At 56.1% G+C, this 22015-nt stretch overlaps 2 protein-coding genes across 2 annotated transcripts in view; both read left to right on the top strand.

The window, feature by feature from the left end:
• Nucleotides 1–6794, top strand: part of timm50 (translocase of inner mitochondrial membrane 50 homolog (S. cerevisiae)) — an 11681-nt gene extending 4887 nt beyond the window's left edge. Inside the window, exons 5-11 of the mRNA XM_029843814.1 lie at nucleotides 242–300; nucleotides 1982–2101; nucleotides 2841–2945; nucleotides 3161–3259; nucleotides 5008–5164; nucleotides 5890–5996; nucleotides 6061–6794. Coding sequence (XP_029699674.1) covers nucleotides 242–300; nucleotides 1982–2101; nucleotides 2841–2945; nucleotides 3161–3259; nucleotides 5008–5164; nucleotides 5890–5996; nucleotides 6061–6159 — 746 coding nt within the window. The 3' untranslated portion in view covers nucleotides 6160–6794. The remainder of the gene's footprint in view (nucleotides 1–241; nucleotides 301–1981; nucleotides 2102–2840; nucleotides 2946–3160; nucleotides 3260–5007; nucleotides 5165–5889; nucleotides 5997–6060) is intronic.
• Nucleotides 6795–9355: 2561 nt separating this feature from the next.
• On the top strand, nucleotides 9356–21112 carry dlc (deltaC). Its single transcript, XM_029844176.1, has 10 exons — nucleotides 9356–9584; nucleotides 9789–10031; nucleotides 10170–10230; nucleotides 10364–10621; nucleotides 12404–12595; nucleotides 14274–14443; nucleotides 14525–14741; nucleotides 18829–19546; nucleotides 19859–19967; nucleotides 20545–21112. The coding sequence occupies exons 1-10, from the start codon at nucleotides 9516–9518 to the stop codon at nucleotides 20548–20550; spliced, it is 2043 nt and encodes a 680-aa protein (XP_029700036.1). The 5' UTR covers nucleotides 9356–9515; the 3' UTR covers nucleotides 20551–21112.
• The last annotated feature ends 903 nt before the right edge of the window (nucleotides 21113–22015 follow it).

The following is a 22015-nucleotide window of genomic DNA, read 5'->3' as shown; positions in this document are numbered from 1 at the left end:
GGGGGATTGGGTCTCCTGGGACGATGTGTGTGTTCATGACTCTGGTAAAGACTCAGCTTCCCATGGGGCCGTGGGAACATTAACCAGTTTCAATCTGGGTAGCTCCCACTGTTGGCATGGCGACAGCCCATAAATAGTCTGATCACTCAGCTGTCGAACTGGTTAAAGATTAGAATCTAAATAAAGAAAAGAGCATCCCGAGCCTTGTGAACCAGAACCAAACGTGTGGTTTCTGTTTCAGATCCTCCGGTTGTCCAGCAGGTTAAAAGGACCTACAAATACTTCAAAGACTACAGACAGGTCAGTAACCAAGGTTAAACGGGTCAGTAACCAAGGTTAAACAGGTCAGTAACCAAGGTTAGACGGGTCAGTAACCAAGGTTAAACGGGTTAAACAGGTCAGTAACCAAGGTTAAACGGGTCAGTAACCAAGGTTAAACGGGTCAGTAACCAAGGTTAGACGGGTCAGTAACCAAGGTTAAACGGGTCAGTAACCAAGGTTAGACGGGTCAGTAACCAAGGTTAAACGGGTCAGTAACCAGGGTTAAACAGGTCAGTAACCAAGGTTAAACGGGTCAGTAACCAGGGTTAAACAGGTTCTGAGTCCAGACGGAGCCCATCCACCAGCCGGTGCTGCTGGTCCTTCACCTCTCTCAGGAACTCGACCTGATGACCTTTGTTCTGGATTTGAACGGAAGATTTTCTGTAATATTTCGGTGAAACTTGTGACATTTTCTCTCAATTCTGATGAATCAGATTTTCCTCGTGTTTCGTTAGTCTCACATTTTGTGTCGACTTTTCAGGAAACTCCAAACAGGAAGCGTCGTTTGTTCCCAGAATCACTGATTCTAGGGGATTATTGTAGAAACTGCAGGTTTCCATGGTGACCCCGATACTTGCTGCTAAGCTAAGCATGACGCATTCTGGTTATTCCCTTCACGCTGAAACTCAGTGATTAATCTCAGACTGCTGACAGTAATTGATATTAGTAATTAGTTCTGTTCAGCCTGGCATGGTCGTGGTCATGTGTGCCACAGTTAGAAGCACGCTGTTAGCGTGCTGCCATCAGTAGCACGCTGTTAGCGTGCTGCCATCAGTAGCACGCTGTTAGCGTGCTGCCATCAGTAGCACGCTGTTAGCGTGCTGCCATCAGTAGCACGCTCCTAGCGTGCTGCCATCAGTAGCACGCTGTTAGCGTGCTGCCATCAGTAGCACGCTGTTAGCGTGCTGCCATCAGTAGCACGCTGTTAGCGTGCTGCCATCAGTAGCACGCTGTTAGCGTGCTGCCATCAGTAGCACGCTGTTAGCGTGCTGCCATCAGTAGCCGTCGGCCAGCTCTCGTTAGCATTATCCCAACTCCAGGAGCTAAATTCTAGAAGGGAAGCAGCAGTTGGGAGACACTGTGGACAGATGGTGGAGCGCGTTCATGTCCAGATGTGGAGGGAAATGCTTCCACATGAAGCATTTCTAGGAGAAGCTGTGATGCTCAACACCAAAGAGGCTGAAAATGGATCCAAGAGAAGTCTGTGTAAATTCTCAGTCATCCAGGTCATTGTATCCAAGGTGGTTTTCTCTGTCAACTGGACTGGGTTTCTTCTCTTGAAGACGTTTCGCCTTCTATCCAGAAGGCTTCTTCAGTTCTGAACTCGCCTCAGTTCAGTACTGAAGAACCCTTCAGTTCAGTTCTGAACTCGCCTCAGTTCAGTTCTGAAGAAGCCTTCAGTTCAGTTCTGAACTCGCCTCAGTTCAGTACTGAAGAAGCCTTCTGGATAGAAGGCGAAACGTCTTCAAGAGAAGAAACCCAGTCCAGTTGACAGAGAAAACCACCTTGGATCCAAGAGAAGAAAACTACCTTGGATCCAAGAGAAGAAAACAAGCCAGCACAGGAAGTGGCTGGAGGCCCCCGGGGCCCCCGAAGAGAGAGTTCCTCCTTTTGTTCTAGTTGGACTCATCTTGTTCAAATCAATCTGTTTATTCCTCAGATGATCATCGAGCCAACGAGCCCCAAGCTGCTGCCCGACCCCCTGAGGGAGCCGTACTACCAGCCCCCCTACACCCTGGTGCTGGAGCTGACCGGCGTGCTGCTGCACCCGGAGTGGTCGGTACGTGCACGCGCCGTACACGCGATCCGTACGTGCACGCTCCGTACACGCGCTCCATACGTGCACGCTCCGTACACGCGCTCCATACGTGCACGCTCCGTATACACGCGCACCGTACGTGCACGCGCTCTGTACGTGCACGCTCCGGCAGAGTGGGAAACCGGGATCAGGCATCCCTAGTAACCTGACACGCTGGCATGTTCCGTCGCCTGTGTGACACTCGCCTGTGTGACACTCGCCTGTGGTGACACTCGCCTGTGTGACACTCACCTGTGTGACACTCGCCTGTGGTGACACTCACCTGTGGTGACACTCGCCTGTGTGACACTCGCCTGTGTGACACTCGCCTGTGGTGACACTCGCCTGTGGTGACACTCGCCTGTGTGACACTCGCCTGTGTGACACTCGCCTGTGGTGACACTCACCTGTGGTGACACTCGCCTGTGGTGACACTCACCTGTGTGACACTCGCCTGTGTGACACTCGCCTGTGGTGACACTCGCCTGTGGTGACACTCGCCTGTGGTGACACTCGCCTGTGGTGACACTCGCCTGTGTGACACTCGCCTGTGTGACACTCGCCTGTGTGACACTCGCCTGTGGTGACACTCGCCTGTGTGACACTCGCCTGTGGTGACACTCGCCTGTGGTGACACTCGCCTGTGTGACACTCGCCTGTGTGACACTCACCTGTGTGACACTCACCTGTGAGAGTAACAGAGGTGCTTTTCTGCCTGCAGCTCTCCACAGGCTGGAGGTTTAAGAAGCGTCCAGGGATCGACTACCTCTTCCAGCAGCTCGCTCCGCTCTACGAGATCGTCATCTTCACCTCGGAGACGGGCCTTGTAAGACGTGCACGCACACACACACACACACACACACACACACGCTAAGCTAACCCCCCCCCCCCCCCAACCAGGTTAGGGTCAGGGTTACCTAACCTTCAGTTCTCATGAGCTCCGCCCTCTCACCTGCTAACAGCATCGCCGCTCCTGTCTGTGGACGTGTGTCACCTGTGTGTGGACGTGTGTCACCTGTTCTCCTGTCCTGTGTGTTTCAGACGGCGTTCCCCCTGATCGACAGCATCGACCCGCAGGGCTTCGTCATGTATCGCCTCTTCAGAGACGCCACACACTACATGGAGGGTCATCACGTCAAGGTGTGTGTGTGTGTGTGTGTGTGTGTGTGTGTGTGTGTGTGTGTGTGTGTGTGTGGTCCCCAGTCCCCGGGATGGTTTCATATGGCTGACCTTTGACCTCTTTGTTCCTGTCGTCATGAGCTAACCACGTAGCTGATTCTAGCTAACGTGAGCAGGTTGTTCTTTAGACGCCTTCTCTCTTGGTGTAATGCCACCTCGAACCTGTGGGGGCGCTGTCCATCTGGGTCGGCCTGTATTTTCCTGATGGTTCTGAAAGGCCTGAAGAACTTCCTGCTTTTACTCCTGATTGGAGGATTTGGGTCAGATGATTCCTCCAATTTTATTTAATTATAGTTTCTCATGAAAGTTGATGATAGTTGACAGGTTTCCCTTTGGTCGGCCTCCTTCCTCCTCACAACAATAGCCCCCCCCCCAGGCCTCGTTAACCTTCTGCCCCCCCCCCCCCCCCCCCCGGCCTCATTAACCTTCTGCTCCCTCTCTCCTTCCACTCTTCCTCTTCTCTCACCCTCCTTCCTTCGTTCCTCCAACTGTCATCTGTGTTTATTGACCAGTCTGGAGGTTCGGAGGAGCTGCTTAACCTACTTTTACAGACAGAACACAACGCTAATGGTGCTAGCACCAGATGCTAATGGTGCTAGCACCAGATGCTAATGGTGCTAGCACCAGATGCTAATGGTGGCAGCACCAGATGCTAATGGTGGCAGCAACAGATGCTAATGGTGGCAGCAACAGATGCTAATGGTGCTAGCACCAGATGCTAATGGTGGCAGCTACAGACGCTAATGGTGGCAGCTACAGACGCTAATGGTGGCAGCTACAGATGCTAATGGTGCTAGCACCAGATGCTAATGGTGGCAGCTACAGACGCTAATGGTGGCAGCTACAGACGCTAATGGTGGCAGCTACAGACGCTAATGGTGGCAGCTACAGATGCTAACAGAGTTATTCAGGAGAAGCTAAAGCTGCAGATGTCCAGGGAAAGTTGCTAAATGTCTCAGATGGATTTATTGTTCATCTTTAGCCTCAGATGATCCGGATTAGAAGCCACCCAGAACTTTCATTCATGTGTGTTTCATCTACAAATGGACCCTGGTTCTGAGCCTTCCCACGGACCAGTGAGGGTTCTGACCCAGTGAAGGTTCTGACCCAGTGAAGGTTCTGACCTAGTAGGGGTTCTGACCCAGTAGGGGTTCTGACCCAGTGAGGGTTCTGACCCAGTGAGGGTTCTGACCCAGTAGGGGTTCTGACCCGTCCTCAGGTCCAACCATCAGATCGTTTATTGACCTCTTTAATGAGCGCTCCTGAAATGTGTCCGTCACTCTTCCCTTCTCCTGAAACTCCTGAATCGGGTTTATTCCATTTCTTCATCTGTAATTAATTAATCTGATGATAAATTAATCTGCAAACATGAGACATAATACAGCAGAACTGGAGAAACACCGGAAGTGTTTCAGGTGGAGACAGTTGGAGTTGATCAGCAGCGGTGGGGGTGGTCTGCTGAGCAGCTGTCTCACACACACACACACACACACACACACACACACACACACACACACACACACACACTGGTGGGTGACGGCATGATGTAATGATGTAATTAATTTCCGAGGAAATAATAAAGTTGTTTATTGGGTGTGATGCAGGGAGGAGGGGGTGGATAAATCGAGCAGACCCACAGTGTGTTCCCTCTGATTCTCATCACACACACACACACACACTCATGCAGTAACCAACGTGTGTGTGTTCAGGACGTTTCCTGTCTGAACCGGGACACCAGCAAGGTGATCGTGGTGGACTGTAAGCGCGAGGCCTTCAGCCTGCAGCCCTTCAACGGCCTGGCCCTGAAGAAGTGGGACGGGAACTCTGAGGACAGGACGCTCTACGACTTGGCCACCTTCCTGAAGAGTGAGTCGCCTGTGGGCCCCCGGGTCACCTGTGGGTCACCTGTGGGCCCCCGGGTCACCTGTGGGTCACCTGTGGGCCCGCGGGTCACCTGTGGCCCCCCTGGTCACCTGTGGGTCAACTGTGGGCCCCCTGGTCACCTGTGGGTCACCTGTGGGCCCCCGGGTCGCCTGTGGGCCCCCTGGTCACCTGTGGGCCCCCGGGTCACCTGTGGGCCCCCGGGTCGCCTGTGGGCCCACGGGTCACCTGTGGGTCACCTGTGGGCCCCCTGGTCGCCTGTGGGTCACCTGCGGGTCACCTGCGGGCCCGCGGGTCACCTGTGGGTCGCCTGTGGGCCCCCGGGTCACCTGTGGGCCCCCGGGTCACCTGTGGGTCACCTGTGGGTTACCTGCGGGCCCGCGGGTCACCTGTGGGCCCCCTGGTCGCCTGTGGGTCGCCTGTGGGTTACCTGCGGGCCCGCGGGTCACCTGTGGGCCCCCTGGTCGCCTGTGGGTCGCCTGTGGGTCGCCTGTGGGTCACCTGTGGGTCACCTGTGGGTCGCCTGTGGGCCCCCTGGTCACCTGTGGGTCACCTGTGGGTCACCTGTGGGTCGCCTGTGGGTCGCCTGTGGGTCGCCTGTGGGTCACCTGTGGGTCGCCTGTGGGTCGCCTGTGGGTCGCCTGTGGGTCGCCTGTGGGTCACCTGTGGACCTGAGACAAACGTTAGCTTCTCTGGCTTGTGTCCCTCAGCCATCGCCCTGAGCGGCGTGGACGACGTGCGCTCCGTGCTGGAGAACTACGCCCTGGAGGACGACCCCATCCAGGCCTTTAAGCAGCGGCAGGCTCAGCTGGCTCAGGTGAGCAGGAAGTGAGGGGGGTGCACCTGCGTTCCTGGGTCACCTGTCTGTGTCCTGTGTGCAGGAGGAGGAGCAGCGGCTGGCCAGCGTCTCGCAGCAGCAGAAACAGGGACTCTCTCTGGGCTCCATCACCTCGCGCTTCTGGCGCTCCAGGCAGCAGTGACCCCGCCCCCTCCCACCTCTCACGTTCCTCGACCAATCACACGTCAGCGCACGGTCAGGGTGAGGGGCAGAGCCAGGTCAAGTGGGAGTGGCCGGGGGGGCCGCGGGGGCCATTTGTGGTGCGCTGGTGCGGAGCACTTCCTGTTCCTGAGGGCGCCGCTCATTCATGGCCCCGCCCTCTCGCTCAGACTTCTGAGGCTGCTGATTGGTGGAAAATAGAGAGTCTGCAGGTCAGGGTAGCGCCTGTCCCACATAGAACCTTCGCTGTGGTCCAGATGGTTCTAAACGCAACGGTTTGGTTCTGTTCGGCCATGCGTGTTTCAGCGGTCGTGGCGCCTGAGGGAGGAGCTGAACACGTGTCCCGGACCCAACCCGACCCTTCCGTTTGGAAACTGGGCTCCCGTTTTTAATCTGTCCTGTATGATGAGCGCCCGTCCCCCGAGGCGGCGGCGGGTCCGGGTCGGCTCGCAGCGATGCCAAAGACGGAACCATCGGATTTGTGTTTCACCTCTGAACATGTAAAAGCGCAGCATCTGTTCATGCTAACGTCATGCTAACGTCATGCTAACGTCCTGCCTGTGACTCGAAGCTCATTTCTTCCTTTTCAACAATAAAGAGAAACGTTGGTGTTTAAAAGCTGTTGCAGCTCCTCCTTCATCCCCGTCCACAGGGACTATTTTCTGCGGCGCATTTATCTGCAGCTCCTGCTGTGTTGTGCTCCAGCTGGGCAGAACCCCCCCAATCTTTTATTTTATTCCTGTTGATCCTCTGCTTAACGTCCATTTAAAGCTCCACAACACAGAAAACTGAACATTCTGTCTTGGTTTTCCGAGTGGAATCTTGAGCCGGGAATGTTTCCCAGCTGCAGTTTTCCCTACGGAGATCGACTCCAAGATCCTGGGTGATCCGTTCAGGATCCCTGCTGCGCCTCACGTGTTCACGCCTCCACGCCGTCCCTTCACGCCACCCATATCTGCTCAGAGCGCAGGGATCGCCATGGTAACCAGCTGACGCCATCGCCAGCGGTGAGCAGCAGCTTCCTGTGGGTCACATGTTGAACAAATTAGACTGTAAAAGATTACAAGCTCATAAAGTGCCGCTCGGCCTCGTTAGGCCTGTTTCTGAAGGCTGCCTGAGATCTTCACACATTTACATGATGTCTGAACCAGGGGCCCCTCCAGGGGCCCCCAGGAGCCCCCCCAGGGCCCCCAGGAACCTCAGATCAGGACAGGACCTCAGACCCTCCTCGGTCTCTTTTCGGACCCTCTGTCAGATTAATTAACATTCATTCCAGACTCGTTTGTCAGGAGGGGCGGGGCTTGTCTGTTGTCTCCTCGTGGCAGCTTATAAAAGTTCTACCGAACCTAAATGACCGTCTGGACCGAAGCGTCTCTTTATCCTGGAACTTTAGGGATCGAGGATCCGTTCTGTCTGCGGAGCGTTTGTTGCTCCTCGTCAGCTGGTTCTGGAGGTGTGAACCTGGGAACAGTCGAGCTTTACGACTCGGACCATTTGGCTCGGGGCCGCTAGCAGCAGGCTAAAGCTAAGCTAACAGCACCGGTACCGCTCCAGTACCGCCAGCTCCAATCAGAGGGTCCAAAACCCACGTGGAAAATCCGGGAAATACAGTTTTCATTCAGGTTTTTCTGAACTTTCTGGACTGAAGATGATCAGAGAAATCCCCCATGGGGGGCTCCGGGAAGGGGCGGGGCTTCTGCTTCTATTCTTCGGCTTCATCAGCTGCTTCCGTTGCCGCCTGCGCGTGCCGCGGCAGGCGTGACTGTTCACACCTCGAGCCACACTTCGCGCACACGTCCGATCACACCTGAGCGGACGTTCCCACGGGTCGGGTCAACACCTCGGGCACGCGGCCGGGCGCCGCCACCTCCACAGACGCTCGTTCCATTTGGGCGCGTGCGGAGGACAAACGGTGGCGGCAGAAATGCGCATTTGTCTGTTGATAAACAACAGAGAGACACGCGCTCCGAATGTGGCGCGTGGGGGTTGGATCGATAAGCAGATGGCTGCAGATCGAATATGCGCATATCCCCCCAACACACGCACGCACACCCGCCGATGGACGCGCGTGCAGGTCGAGGTTATAGACCCTAACCCGGATTATTCCAGAGGTTTATTGATCACGTGATAATCATCATTAAAATATGCGGAACCGGTTCATGATTGTTGGTTCAGACAAGTTGAGTTGACCTGAAATATAACAACTTTTTCATTTTTACGGTGTTGTATGTGCATGGGCGCGCGCACGTGCGTCGCGTGGCGCCATGTGCTGTTTGTAGTCAACAGAAACAGTTCAACAGAAACATTCATTTCTCTTTTATTTACGGAGCCTCTTATCATTTCATTCATGTGCGCGCGAGAGAGAAGCGTGCCGTGGGCGGGGCTAAACTCGGTGCCAGCGGAGGCACGCGCTGCTCTCATTATAATGACAACAGAAAAGAGAGCGCACACACACGCGCGCATACACACACTCTCTCTCACACACAGTCTCACTTTCTCTCATAATCGGTCTGTCTCTCTCTGCCTGCCTCTCTCTCTGCCTGTCTCTCTCTCTGTCTCTCTCTCTCTGTCTCTCTCTTTCTGCCTGTCTGTCTCTGTCTCTGTCTCTCTCTCTGTCTCTGCCTGTCTCTCTCTCTGTCTCTCTCTGTCTCTCTGTCTCTCTCTCTCTGTCTCTCTCTTTCTGTCTCTCTCTCTGTCTGCCTGTCTGTCTCTGTCTGCCTGTCTGTCTCCCAAACAGACACGCAGTGAACAGATTGCAGAAAAACGCCCCCCAGTGAGGAGGAAGCTCCCCTAGTGTCCTGTTGCCCCCCCCCCGTTAGATAGACGTATGTAAACCAGTATGTGTGTGTCCAACAGGGGGCAGTATCTGCGGTTTTCGGCTGATTTATTGCCCCTCAGTCTAACTGCCCTCTCCTTCCCCACACTGTGAGAAGTCACCCCCCCCGGACTTCACCCCTATATGCGGGTTTCTGCAGAAACTCGCGGTTAAAGTCCGTCGTTCGCGTCATTGACGCGTCGCTACCGACTGTTGGACAAGTTTCGTTTTGAATGAGGAGGACTTTCTGCTCAGGTGGAGGACTGGTGGCAGCGCCTCCTCCCTCTGCCCCCCCCCCCCCCCCCCCCCCCCCGCCTCCCATCTCCTCCTCCTATAAATGGAGGTGTGACCGCGGACGCAGCAGTCCAGAGTTCAGCAGCGGGCGGGTCTACATGTCCTCCGCGCATCCAGCCCGGGACACCGACGCTTCCTGATCCAGAGTCGCGAGTCCGCCGCAGCTCCTCTTCTGTCCCAGTTTGGACCTGTTCGGATTTTACGCACCGATTCGCCGCTTGGGCGCGTTCATGAGCCTCCGTGCCGACATGACACGGCTGCTGCTGCCGTGTCTCCTGCTGCTCGTGTCCACGCACACGGTGAGTGTCCGCGGTCCGACTCCTGCCTCCGCCTGCACCCCCTGCTGTGCGCTGCAGGCGCGCGCTTTTACGCAGAGACCCCCGCGTCGTCCAGTTTGAATTCACGCACTTCTCACTGTGACTTTCACGTGCGTGCAGTCGTAAGTTTGGAAGAGGTTTTCTTTTCTCCTCAGCTGGTAACCTGCCCTCTCTCTGCCCCCCCAGACCTCCTCCTCCGGCGTATTCGAGCTGAAGATCGACTCCTTCACCAGCTCCCGCAGCGTCTGTAGCTCCTCGTCGCGCGACTGTCAGATATTTTTCCGCGTGTGTCTCAAACACTCGCAGGACGTCATCGACCCGGAGCCCCCGTGCACCTACGGCACCGCGCTCACCGACACCTTCGGGGCCGACTCCAACTCCATCTCCGAGAGCGCACCCATCAGGGTCCCCATCCCTTTCAAATGGCCGGTAGGTGCCCAAAGACGTGACCCCTCCGCTCCTCCCTCGAGTCACGTCATGTTTACTTGGATCTGTTTCACTTTCTATACGCAGCAACGCGCTGGGCTGTGTTTCTTGTCTTAATCGATCGTTTCACGGTAATTCCAGGGGACTTTTTCTCTGATCATTGAAGCCTGGAAGGCAGAGTCAGCAGGCCTAGAATCCACAGGTGAAGTACAGCTGCTGCAGCGATGCGGCTCCGCCGACAGGGGGCGACAGATAAACACAAACTCGCCCAGTTTAAGTGACGCATGTCTGAGGTCACACGCCTGCACCAACGGGTCACCACCTTGTCCCCTCAGAGAACCAGAACAACCTGATCAGCCGCCTGGCCACCCGCCGCCAGCTGACCGTGGGCGAGGAGTGGTCACAGGACGTGCACGTCGGCAACCACAGCGAGCTGCGCTACTCGTACCACATGGTGTGCAACGAGTTCTACCACGGCGAGACGTGCTCCACCCACTGTCGGCCCCGTAACGACCAATTAGGATACTTCAGCTGTGACAACGAGGGCAACAAAGTCTGTCAGGAGGGCTGGAGCGGCGAGTACTGCTCCAACCGTGAGTGATGTCATTTTCATTAGCGTCCCCCAGTTTCCCTCCAGGAAATGACCGTCAGGTTTGTGAGGTCACAGGACGCCTCCTCCTCCTCCCTCCATTTCTGTTCGTTTTTTTCAGGGGGGGGGGGGGGGGGACCTTGGCGCTTAATTTTTTCCCCTCAAATTGTGAAGTCAAGCAGTTGTTGATGCATCTCTGCCCTAAAGATCTGAGAGCTTCAGTGTGTGTGTGTGTGTGTGTGTGTGTGTGTGTGTGTGTGTGCACGTGCACGGGCTCTGAGGTCTGTTGCCTTTGTTTGGAGCTCAACAATGGACCCCCCCCCCACTGAACAGGGACACGCGCTGCAGCTTAATGTGCGCTGCGTAGCGTGAACAGAGACGGCATGTGTTGCTTTTGTTCACTGGGCCAGATGCTTCATTCAGAACCCAACAAGAACTTGTAGGTGTGTGTGTGTGAGTGAATATAGGTGTGTGTGTGTGTGTGTGTGTGTGTGAGTGTATATGCGTGTGTGTGTGTGAATATAGGTGTGTGTGTGTGTGTGTGTGTGTGTGAGTGTATATGCATGTGTGTGTGTGAATATAGGTGTGTGTGTGTGTGTGTGTGTGTGAGTGTATATGCGTGTGTGTGTGTGTGAATATAGGTGTGTGTGTGTGTGTGTGTGAGTGTATATGCGTGTGTGTGTGTGTGTGAATATAGGTGTGTGTGTGAGGCCCTGATGAGGGAAGGAGAACTGACTGACATATGAACTCACAGTAATATTCTCTCTTCCCTCCTTTCCCGCTTCTCCTCCTCTCTATCCTCCCTTCCTCCTCTCCTCCTCCCCTTGCTCTCCTCCTCCTGCCTTCCTCCTCTCCTCTTCCTCCTCCCTATCCTCCCTTCCTCCTCTCCCTCTTCCCTCTCTCCTCCTCTCCTCTTCCTCCTCTCCTCTTCCTCCTCTCTATCCTCCCTTCCTCCTCTCCTCCTTCCCTCTCTCCTCCTCCTGCCTTCCTCCTCTCCTCTCCTCTCCTCTCCTCTCCTCTCCTCTCCTCTCCTCTCCTCTCCTCTCCTCTCCTCTTCCTCCTCTCTATCCTCCCTTCCTCCTCTCCTCCCCCCTCTCGGCCTCTCCTCCTCCTGCCTTCCTCCTCTCCTCTTCCTCCTCTCTTTCTCCTCTCCTCTTCATCATCTCCTCTTCCTCCTCTCCTCTTCCTCCTCTCTATCCTGCCTTCCTCCTCTCCTCTTCCTTCTCCCCCCTCTCGGCCTCTCCTCCTCCTGCCTTCCTCCTCTCCCTCTCCTCCTCCCCTCTCTTCTTCCTCCTCTCCCTCTCCTCCTCCCCTCTCTTCCTCCTATCCTGCTCCCCTCTCCTCCTCCTCTCTTTCTCCTCCTCCTCTCTTTCTCCTCCTCTCACTCTCCTCTCTCTCTCCTCTCCTCCTCCTCTCCCTCTCCTCTCCTCTTCCTTACTTCCTCCCTCTCCTCCTCTCCCTCTCCTCCCTCTCTTCCTCCCTCTCCTCCTCCTTTCCCTCTCCTCCTCCCTCTCCTCCTCTCCCTCTCCTCCTCTCCCTCTCCTCTCCCTCTCCTCTTCCTCACTTCCTCCCTCTCTTCCTCCCTCTCCTCCTCCTTTCCCTCTCCTCCTTTCCCTCTCCTCCTCCCTCTCCTCCCTCTCTTCCTCCCTCTCCCTCTCCTCCTCCCTCTCCTCCTCCCCTCTCCTCCCTCTCTTCCTCCCTCTCCCTCTCCTCCCTCTCTTCCTCCCTCTCCTCCTCCCTCTCCTCCCTCTCCTCCTCCCTCTCCTCCTCCTCTTCCTCCCATCAGCCATCTGTGCGGCTGGCTGCAGTGAGGACCACGGTTTCTGCAAGTCCCCCAGGGAGTGTGTGTGCCGGCAGGGCTGGCAGGGGGAGCGCTGCGACCAGTGCACTCGCCACCCGGGCTGCGTCCACGGAACCTGTCAGCAACCCTGGCAGTGCAACTGCAACGAGGGCTGGGGAGGCCTGTACTGTGACCAAGGTGGGTTAGAGCTGCAGATCCGCTCTGGTTTGATGGGTTCTTCACCCGTGGGTCACCATGGGTTAGGGTTAGATCACCAAAGCTGCGAGGAGAATCGGTCCATGTGTTGCTGTGGATCAACAACTGAGCAACAGACGTCCGGCTGAGATGCAGCTCCTGTTGCATGTGAAGGTGTTTCAGGAAAGCTTGTTCATGAAGTCCTTCATCATCTGAACACTGACAAACAGCTGCAACCATGTGACCCTAACCCTCTAACCCTAACCCTCTAACCCTAACCCTCTAACCCTAACCCTCTAACCCAAACCCTCTAACCCTAACCCTCTAACCCTAACCCTCTAACCCAAACCCTCTAACCCTCTAACCCAAACCCTCTAACCCTAACCCCCTAACCCTCTAACCCTAACCCTCTAACCCTCTAACCCTAACCCTCTAACCCAAACCCTCTAACCCTCTAACCCAACCCTCTAACCCTAACCCTCTAACCCTAACCCCCTAACCCTCTAACCCAAACCCTATAACCCTCTAACCCAAACCCTCTAACCCTAACCCTCTAACCCTAACCCCCTAACCCTCTAACCCTAACCCTCTAACCCAAACCCTCTAACCCTAACCCCCTAACCCTCTAACCCTAACCCTCTAACCCTAACCCCCTAACCCTCTAACCCTAACCCTCTAACCCTAACCCTCTAACCCAAACCCTCTAACCCTAACCCTCTAACCCAAACCCTCTAACCCTAACCCTCTAACCCTAACCCTCTAACCCAAACCCTCTAACCCTAACCCTCTAACCCTAACCCCCTAACCCCCTAACCCTCTAACCCTAACCCTCTAACCCAAACCCTCTAACCCTAACCCCCTAACCCTCTAACCCTAACCCCTAACCCTAACCCTAAATCTACCCTTTTCAGGAAACCTACCCCAACACACATATATACACACTCACACCTACCCTGTCCTCTTCCCCTTCTATTATGACTCATGTTGGCAAGTTGGAATTGGACTGGGGACTAACATGGGTTGGCCACTGTTGGCCTTGGTCTCTTAGAAAAGCTCTACTGACGGTGGTCTGTATAGTGAGAGACCCTGAGTCCAGCTATCATTCACCTAAACCCAACCCCCTAACCCCTAACCCCTAACCGATAACCCCTAACCGATAACCCCTAACCGATAACCCCTAACCCCTAACCGATAACCCCTAACCCCTAACCGATAACCCCTAACTGATAACCCCTAACCGATAACCCCTAACTGATAACCCCTAACCCCTAACCGATAACCCCTAACCCCTAACCGATAACCCCTAACTGATAACCCCTAACCGATAACCCCTAACTGATAACCCCTAACCGATAACCCCTAACTGATAACCCCTAACCCCTAACCGATAACCCCTAACCGATAACCCCTAACCCCTAACCGATAACCCCTAACCGATAACCCCTAACTGATAACCCCTAACCGATAACCCCTAACCCTAACTAACCCTGCCTGTTATACTGATTCACTGAAGAAGCTGATTCAAATGTTTCTGCGCAAATCTGATTTATTCTCAACGTTTTGCTGATGAGAGTCAAAGACCAAGTGGCCCATCAGGCTCCAGGTGGAGGAGAACCAAAGCTCCTTGCTTGCTTCCAGAGTTTGCTCACCTTATCTCTGCTTTCTGTTCCATGAACTTCAGACCTGAACTATTGCACCAATCGCCGACCCTGTCAGAACAATGCTTCGTGCACCAACACCGGCCAGGGCAGCTACACGTGCGCCTGCCGACCCGGTTTCACGGGGCAAAACTGCGAGGTTGAGACCAACGAATGCGACAGCAACCCCTGCAAGAACGGTGGAAGTTGCAAGGTGAGTGGGTGGGGCGGGTGGGGCGGCGCTGCCCCAGCGTGTTGCTCTGTTCTCACACCTGACTGCCCTTTGCCCCTCCAGGATCAGGTGAACAACTACTTCTGCGCGTGTCCTCAGGGCTTCTATGGAAAGAACTGTGAGATCAGCGCTATGAAGTGTGCAGATGGACCGTGCTTTAATGGAGGAACCTGCGTGGAGGACGCGGCCGGCGGCTACAGCTGCCGCTGTCTGCTCGGCTTCACGGGCTCCAACTGTGAGAAGAAGCTGGACAAGTGCAGCAGCAAGCCCTGCGCTAACGGTACGACCCCGCTAACGTCCAGTTACTCTTGTCCGAACCATGTGACAGCCAGCTTCAGGTGTGTTACCCACACCGACGTCCACCGTCTACACCAACCACGTCTGCAACTCACACCTACATGATGTCACAAAGGGGTGAATACGGGAGGGAAACTAAAACAGCCCAGTACGACGGTTACCTCTGAACTGTGTTGGCTAAAACCTGACCTTTGACCTGCTCTGGTATCGTCCTGTGTCATCCAGGCAGCTGCTGGGCAAACTGGAATGAATGGTCAGTCATCTCATAAGGATTGATCTGCACCTTCATTGATTTCTTAATTAGCTGAATATCCATGAAGCTGATCAGTTCAAACGCAGGCTGCGGTCATTAGCAGTTAGCAAAACAGCAACATGTAAACACCACAATTCAGTTCAACTTTCTGTGGAATCGTGTGTTTATGTGAAGCATCTGCTTGTTTGGACACGTTTGGGGGAAAAAAACACATTCCAGCAGGAACATGCTAGCTTCCTCCACGCTGTGGTGTTTGTTGGGGCTGCAGCTGTGATGTCAGGAACTGGGCTGGCAGGAGTTACACAGGTTCGACAAGTGTTCAGCTGCTGACAGATTTATTTAAACGTGTGTAACATTAGCCAAAATGAAGAAATTAAGACATGAGCTTAAAGTCGTTTGGTTAGTTTGCCTTGAATTTGAGTCAGATGTTCCCGTTTATGCCGACGATGCACAAATATTTGAAAATAGACTAATGCCGTTTTTATTGTTCCACTTGGCCCAAAATAGAGGAAACTTGAAAGTTTTTCAGTCTGAGTTTAGTTCAGATAAAAGTCCTGATTTCCTCTCGTTTATTGATTCATTTACTTTGTAAACCCCCCAAATTTCCACCGCTGATGCAGCGATTAGAGGCCTTGAACGATCAGAGGCCTTGAACGATCAGAGGCCTTGAACGATCAGAGGCCTTGAACGATCAGAGGCCTTGAACGATCAGAGGCCTTGAACGATCAGAGGCCTTGAACGATTAGAGGCCTTGAACGAGGACTCCTGGAGGGTTGGACCTTCTCGCGCCTGCTGCTGCCGCTGTGTGGATGTTGTTCTGGCTCTAAATCAGCCTGCAGCTCGGCTCATTACAGCTCTGGATGTGGCCCAGATGAGATTACTCTGTAATTGGGGTCTGTAGATCTGCAGGGTTGTGACGGCCAGGACGTCCTGGTGCCAGGGAGGGAGCGGAGCGTCCCTCAGGTCCTCATTACAGCAGAAACTCTCGGAGCTTATCTCTGATCTGCAGCCATTCCTGCTCATCACCGAACCGCCGCGTTGCAACACAAACATCTGGATCCCATCCAGGAGCCTGCAGGTCCAACCAGCTATGAGACGATGGTTAGCTAGGCCAGCGGGGGGCAGGAGGGCGGGTTCTATGGGCTCCAGGGGGCAGGAGGGCGGGTTCTATGGGCTCCAGGGGGCAGGAGGGCAGGTTCTATGGGCTCCAGGGGGCAGGAGGGCGGGTTCTATGGGCTCCAGGAGGCAGGAGGGCAGGTTCTGTGGGCAGGAGGGCAGGTTCTGTGGGCTCCAGGGGGCAGGAGGGCGGGTTCTATGGGCAGGAGGGCAGGTTCTGTGGGCTCCAGGGGGCAGAAGGGCAGGTTCTGTGGGCAGGAGGGCAGGTTCTGTGGGCTCCAGGGGGCAGGAGGGCGGGTTCTATGGGCAGGAGGGCAGGTTCTGTGGGCTCCAGGGGGCAGGAGGGCGGGTTCTATGGGCAGGAGGGCAGGTTCTGTGGGCTCCAGGGGGCAGGAGGGCAGGTTCTGTGGGCTCCAGAGGGCAGGAGGGCAGGTTCTGTGGGCAGGTTCTGTGGGCAGGAGGGCAGGTTCTGTGGGCTCCAGGGGGCAGTAGGGCAGGTTCTGTGGGCTCCAGGGGGCAGGAGGGCAGGTTCTGTGGGCTCCAGGGGGCAGTAGGGCGGGTTCTATGGGCTCCAGGGGGCAGTAGGGCAGGTTCTGTGGGCTCCAGGGGGCAGGAGGGCAGGTTCTGTGGGCTCCAGAGGGCAGGAGGGCAGGTTCTGTGGGCAGGAGGGCAGGTTCTGTGGGCTCCAGGGGGCAGGAGGGCGGGTTCTATGGGCTCCAGGAGGCAGGAGGGCGGGTTCTATGGGCAGGAGGGCAGGTTCTATGGGCAGGAGGGCAGGTTCTGTGGGCTCCAGGGGGCAGGAGGGCGGGTTCTATGGGCAGGAGGGCAGGTTCTGTGGGCTCCAGGGGGCAGGAGGGCGGGTTCTATGGGCAGGAGGGCAGGTTCTATGGGCAGGAGGGCAGGTTCTGTGGGCTCCAGGGGGCAGGAGGGCAGGTTCTATGGGCTCCAGGAGGCAGGAGGGCGGGTTCTATGGGCAGGAGGGCAGGTTCTATGGGCAGGAGGGCAGGTTCTGTGGGCTCCAGGGGGCAGGAGGGCGGGTTCTGTGGGCTCCAGGGGGCAGGAGGGCGGGTTCTATGGGCTCCAGAGGGCAGGAGGGCAGGTTCTGTGGGCAGGAGGGCAGGTTCTGTGGGCTCCAGGGGGCAGGAGGGCAGGTTCTGTGGGCTCCAGGGGGCAGTAGGGCAGGTTCTGTGGGCTCCAGGGGGCAGTAGGGCAGGTTCTGTGGGCAGGAGGGCAGGTTCTGTGGGCTCCAGGGGGCAGTAGGGCAGGTTCTGTGGGCTCCAGGGGGCAGGAGGGCGGGTTCTATGGGCTCCAGGAGGCAGGAGGGCAGGTTCTGTGGGCAGGAGGGCAGGTTCTGTGGGCTCCAGGGGGCAGGAGGGCGGGTTCTATGGGCAGGAGGGCAGGTTCTGTGGGCTCCAGGGGGCAGAAGGGCAGGTTCTGTGGGCAGGAGGGCAGGTTCTGTGGGCTCCAGGGGGCAGGAGGGCGGGTTCTATGGGCAGGAGGGCAGGTTCTGTGGGCTCCAGGGGGCAGGAGGGCGGGTTCTATGGGCAGGAGGGCAGGTTCTGTGGGCTCCAGGGGGCAGGAGGGCAGGTTCTGTGGGCTCCAGAGGGCAGGAGGGCAGGTTCTGTGGGCAGGTTCTGTGGGCAGGAGGGCAGGTTCTGTGGGCTCCAGGGGGCAGTAGGGCAGGTTCTGTGGGCTCCAGGGGGCAGGAGGGCAGGTTCTGTGGGCTCCAGGGGGCAGTAGGGCGGGTTCTATGGGCTCCAGGGGGCAGTAGGGCAGGTTCTGTGGGCTCCAGGGGGCAGGAGGGCAGGTTCTGTGGGCTCCAGAGGGCAGGAGGGCAGGTTCTGTGGGCAGGAGGGCAGGTTCTGTGGGCTCCAGGGGGCAGGAGGGGCGGGTTCTATGGGCTCCAGGAGGCAGGAGGGCGGGTTCTATGGGCAGGAGGGCAGGTTCTATGGGCAGGAGGGCAGGTTCTGTGGGCTCCAGGGGGCAGGAGGGCGGGGTTCTATGGGCAGGAGGGCAGGTTCTGTGGGCTCCAGGGGGCAGGAGGGCGGGTTCTATGGGCAGGAGGGCAGGTTCTATGGGCAGGAGGGCAGGTTCTGTGGGCTCCAGGGGGCAGGAGGGCAGGTTCTATGGGCTCCAGGAGGCAGGAGGGCGGGTTCTATGGGCAGGAGGGCAGGTTCTATGGGCAGGAGGGCAGGTTCTGTGGGCTCCAGGGGGCAGGAGGGCGGGTTCTGTGGGCTCCAGGGGGCAGGAGGGCGGGTTCTATGGGCTCCAGAGGGCAGGAGGGCAGGTTCTGTGGGCAGGAGGGCAGGTTCTGTGGGCTCCAGGGGGCAGGAGGGCAGGTTCTGTGGGCTCCAGGGGGCAGTAGGGCAGGTTCTGTGGGCTCCAGGGGGCAGTAGGGCAGGTTCTGTGGGCAGGAGGGCAGGTTCTGTGGGCTCCAGGGGGCAGTAGGGCAGGTTCTGTGGGCAGGAGGGCAGGTTCTGTGGGCTCCAGAGGGCAGGAGGGCACAGCTGAGTAGTCTGGCACAGCTTGGTGCTGTTAGCGGACGTGCATCTTAAGAGGTGTTTTGGCCCCGCCCCTTTGTCCAGTCCCTACACCGACTTCTCAGGTTACCTTAGAAACAAAGTGTGACGTGCTGAAATGCCCCAGCGGTTCTGGTTGAGTTCTGCCCGGTTGCTGACCCGCCCGGCTCCTCTCTCTGCAGGCGGCCAGTGTTTGGACCTGGGCAAGCGTCTGACGTGTCGCTGCCCGCCGGGCTTCGCCGGCGCCCACTGCGAGACCAACGTGGACGACTGTGCCAGCAGCCCCTGCCGCAACGCCGGCACCTGCGTGGACGGCATCAACAACTTCACCTGCACGTGCACGCTCGGCTTCACCAGCAGGGACTGCTCGCTGCGCACGAGTGCGTGCGACAGCTTCCCCTGCCACAACGGCGGCACCTGCTACGCCCACTTCTCGGGCCCCGTCTGTCAGTGTCCGGCGACCTTCATGGGCGCTCGCTGCGAGCACGCCGTTGCCAAGCCCACGGCCACGCCCCCCGGCAGCGTGGAGGCGCCTTCCACCCTGATCGCAGCCGTGGCCTTTGGCCTGGTGACCCTCGCCCTGCTGCTGTGCGCCAGCGTCCACATCATGCACCACCTCCACCGCGGCCGAGTGCTGACCGCCATGTCCACGTCCGTGAAGAACGACCTGGAGTGTGTGAACAACCGGAACGCCATCATGGGAGGGGGGGCCCCTGCAGCCACGCTGGGCAGCCGGCAGGAGAAGGAGTCCTTCTTGGTCCCCGGAGGACGACTCAAAGTGTCCAACAAAGACGCAGAGATGGTGGAGAGGGGCGGAGCCAGCGCGGCCATGTTCAAAAACAAAATGGCCGACTGCAATTTAGCAAAGGAGGAACACCTGACCAAGAACAAGTTTGACTTGTAAGGATGTGTGTGTGTGTGTGTGTGTGTGTGTGGGTGAGAGTGTGTGTGTGTGTGAGAGTGTGTGTGTGTGAGAGTGTGTGAGAGTGTGTGGGTGTGAGAGTGTGTGTGTGTCTGTCTGAGCGGCTGGAACCACATTCAGAGACTAACCTTCCCCTGTCTCTCTGCCTGTCTGTCTGTCTGTCTGTCTGTCTGTCTGTCTGTCTGTCTCTCTGCCTGTCTGTCTCTGCCTGTCTCTCTGTCTGTCTGTCTGTCTGTCTGTCTGCCTGTCTGTCTCTCTGCCTGTCTCCCTCCCTGCCTGTCTCTCTGCAGTAAACACCCGTCTGTGGTCGTCCCTCCTCTCAGCTTTGCCAGGGACAGTTTGTATCAGCCCGTCTTTATCATCCCTGAGAAAATGGAGCAGTGTGTGTTTGCTACGGAGGTCAGTGATCACACACACACACACACACACACTCGATCTTTGTGAGGATTTTCTTAGACATAACCCAGGCATGGCTCCTTAACGTAACCCCTGACCCCTGACCCCTGACCTGAACCCTAAAACCCAGTCTGAACCCACAAACAAAACTTTGGACTTGTGAGAACCAGACAGAATGTCCTCACTATTCAGGTGAACTGTGAACAAGATCACACACACACACACTCACATACACACGCACACTCACATCCACACTCACATACACACGCACACTCTCTCACACACTCACACACACACTCTCACACAAACACATACACACACTCACACGCACACACACTCTCTCACACACTCACATACACACACTCACTCTCTCACACACACACACACGCACACTCGTGTTCTCTGCCCCGGCTGCAGATGTCGATGATTTTAACCAAAAACTTAAATTCTACATTTTGAAGGAAACACTTTCACAGCACTTCCTGTCTGGTGATGACATCACGGCGGACGGCGCCATGACGCCTGACCCGTTTCTGGCTCTCCAGACCTGGTGACTAACGTGTGCCTGGTCCGTCCGCAGGTGTGAGCTGTGGCTCCGGGTGGAGGTCTCCCAGGATGTGCCTTATTTATTCCTGTTGCCTGGCGACCAGCAACAACGGGGGCGACCAGGAGTGGGCAGACGGAGGCTCCGGCATCATTTGCACTACGAAACATTCCCGTAAAACTTGGCCTCATCGCCGTGGCAACGCGTTGCTTCTCATCTGGAAATGGGCCTGAGACCAGGTCCCCCTGCAGGACTGGTGTCCATGTTCCCGAGTCTCGGCCTCCGTCCCTCCCGCCACCCACAAATCACCCAAAATATCCTTAAATTTCTGATCAAAGAAAGTTTGTGTTTCAACAATCAGAGACTTTTTACCATCTGATCCCTTTGATGCCAAATATGGGGGTGGTCCCGGCGTGGCGTCCAACGTCCCGCTAATTTAACAATGCAAAGTGTGAAGACACTCGTCCAGATCCTTTTTCTTATTTATGTTGTAAATAACTGTATTTATGAGAGAGAATTGTTTATATGTTTATGCTCATGAGCCTGTCTGCCACAATCAAGAATATATTTTCATAAATAAACTGGCAACATTTGCTGACCCGTTTTTATTGGATGTTTCTTGACGAGTTCAACGATCCCGTCGTTTATCTCCGGGGTTCCTCAACTTTCCGTCCTTCTGAAGAGGACGCGTTTGTTTGCGTCGCAGAGCTAAAGGCGCTAACCCTCCATGCTAGCTGCTAGCACGCCCTCATCAATGAGGATCCCAGAGAGCAGCAGCTGCTGAAGGTCACCGGTGGAATAAACACGGCTTCGACAAACACGCCGTTACGGTAAATGTGCTCACAGCACAGGAATCTTTGTGTTTGGGCTGTTTACACAAACACTTCCTGTTTACCATCTTTCTGCTTCCCAGAGTGTAAAACGGTGACGGCTCAGCACGCCGTTCGGGAACAGCCGCCATCTTTGAGATGGTTAAAGGGTTAGACAATTAGTGATTAAAGAAGATTAAAGAAACATGAGAGAGGGTGTGTGTGTGTGTGTGTGAGCGAGAGAGGGTGTGTGTGTGTGTGTGAGCGAGAGAGGGTGTGTGTGTGTGTGTGTGTGTGTGTGAGCGAGAGAGGGTGTGTGTGTGTGTGTGAGCGAGAGAGGGTGTGTGTGTGTGTGTCAGCGAGAGAGGGTGTGTGTGTGTGTGTGTGAGCGAGAGAGGGTGTGTGTGTGTGTGTGTGAGCGAGAGTGTGTGTGTGTGTGTGTGTGAGCGAGAGAGAGTGTGTGAAAGTAAAGAAGACACCAATGAAACACACCTGCCATCACTCCATCACAATCATCGACCTTTGATCTCTCCTCTCTCTTTCCCAGCCTGTGTTGGACACACACACTCTGCTGCCCCAGCGTGTGTGTGTCTGTGTGTGTGTGTGTGTGTGTGTGTGTATCAGGAGGAAGCAGGAACAGGAAGGACCAAGAGAAGACCATGAATCAAGTTGTATCTGTCATGTCCCTGCTCACACAC

The sequence above is a fragment of the Takifugu rubripes genome, chromosome 11 (assembly GCF_901000725.2).
Source record: "Takifugu rubripes chromosome 11, fTakRub1.2, whole genome shotgun sequence".
Classification (NCBI taxonomy): Eukaryota; Metazoa; Chordata; class Actinopteri; order Tetraodontiformes; family Tetraodontidae; genus Takifugu; species Takifugu rubripes.
The sequence above is the reverse complement of the archived record's forward strand: the minus strand, read 5'-3'. Positions and strand labels throughout refer to the sequence as shown.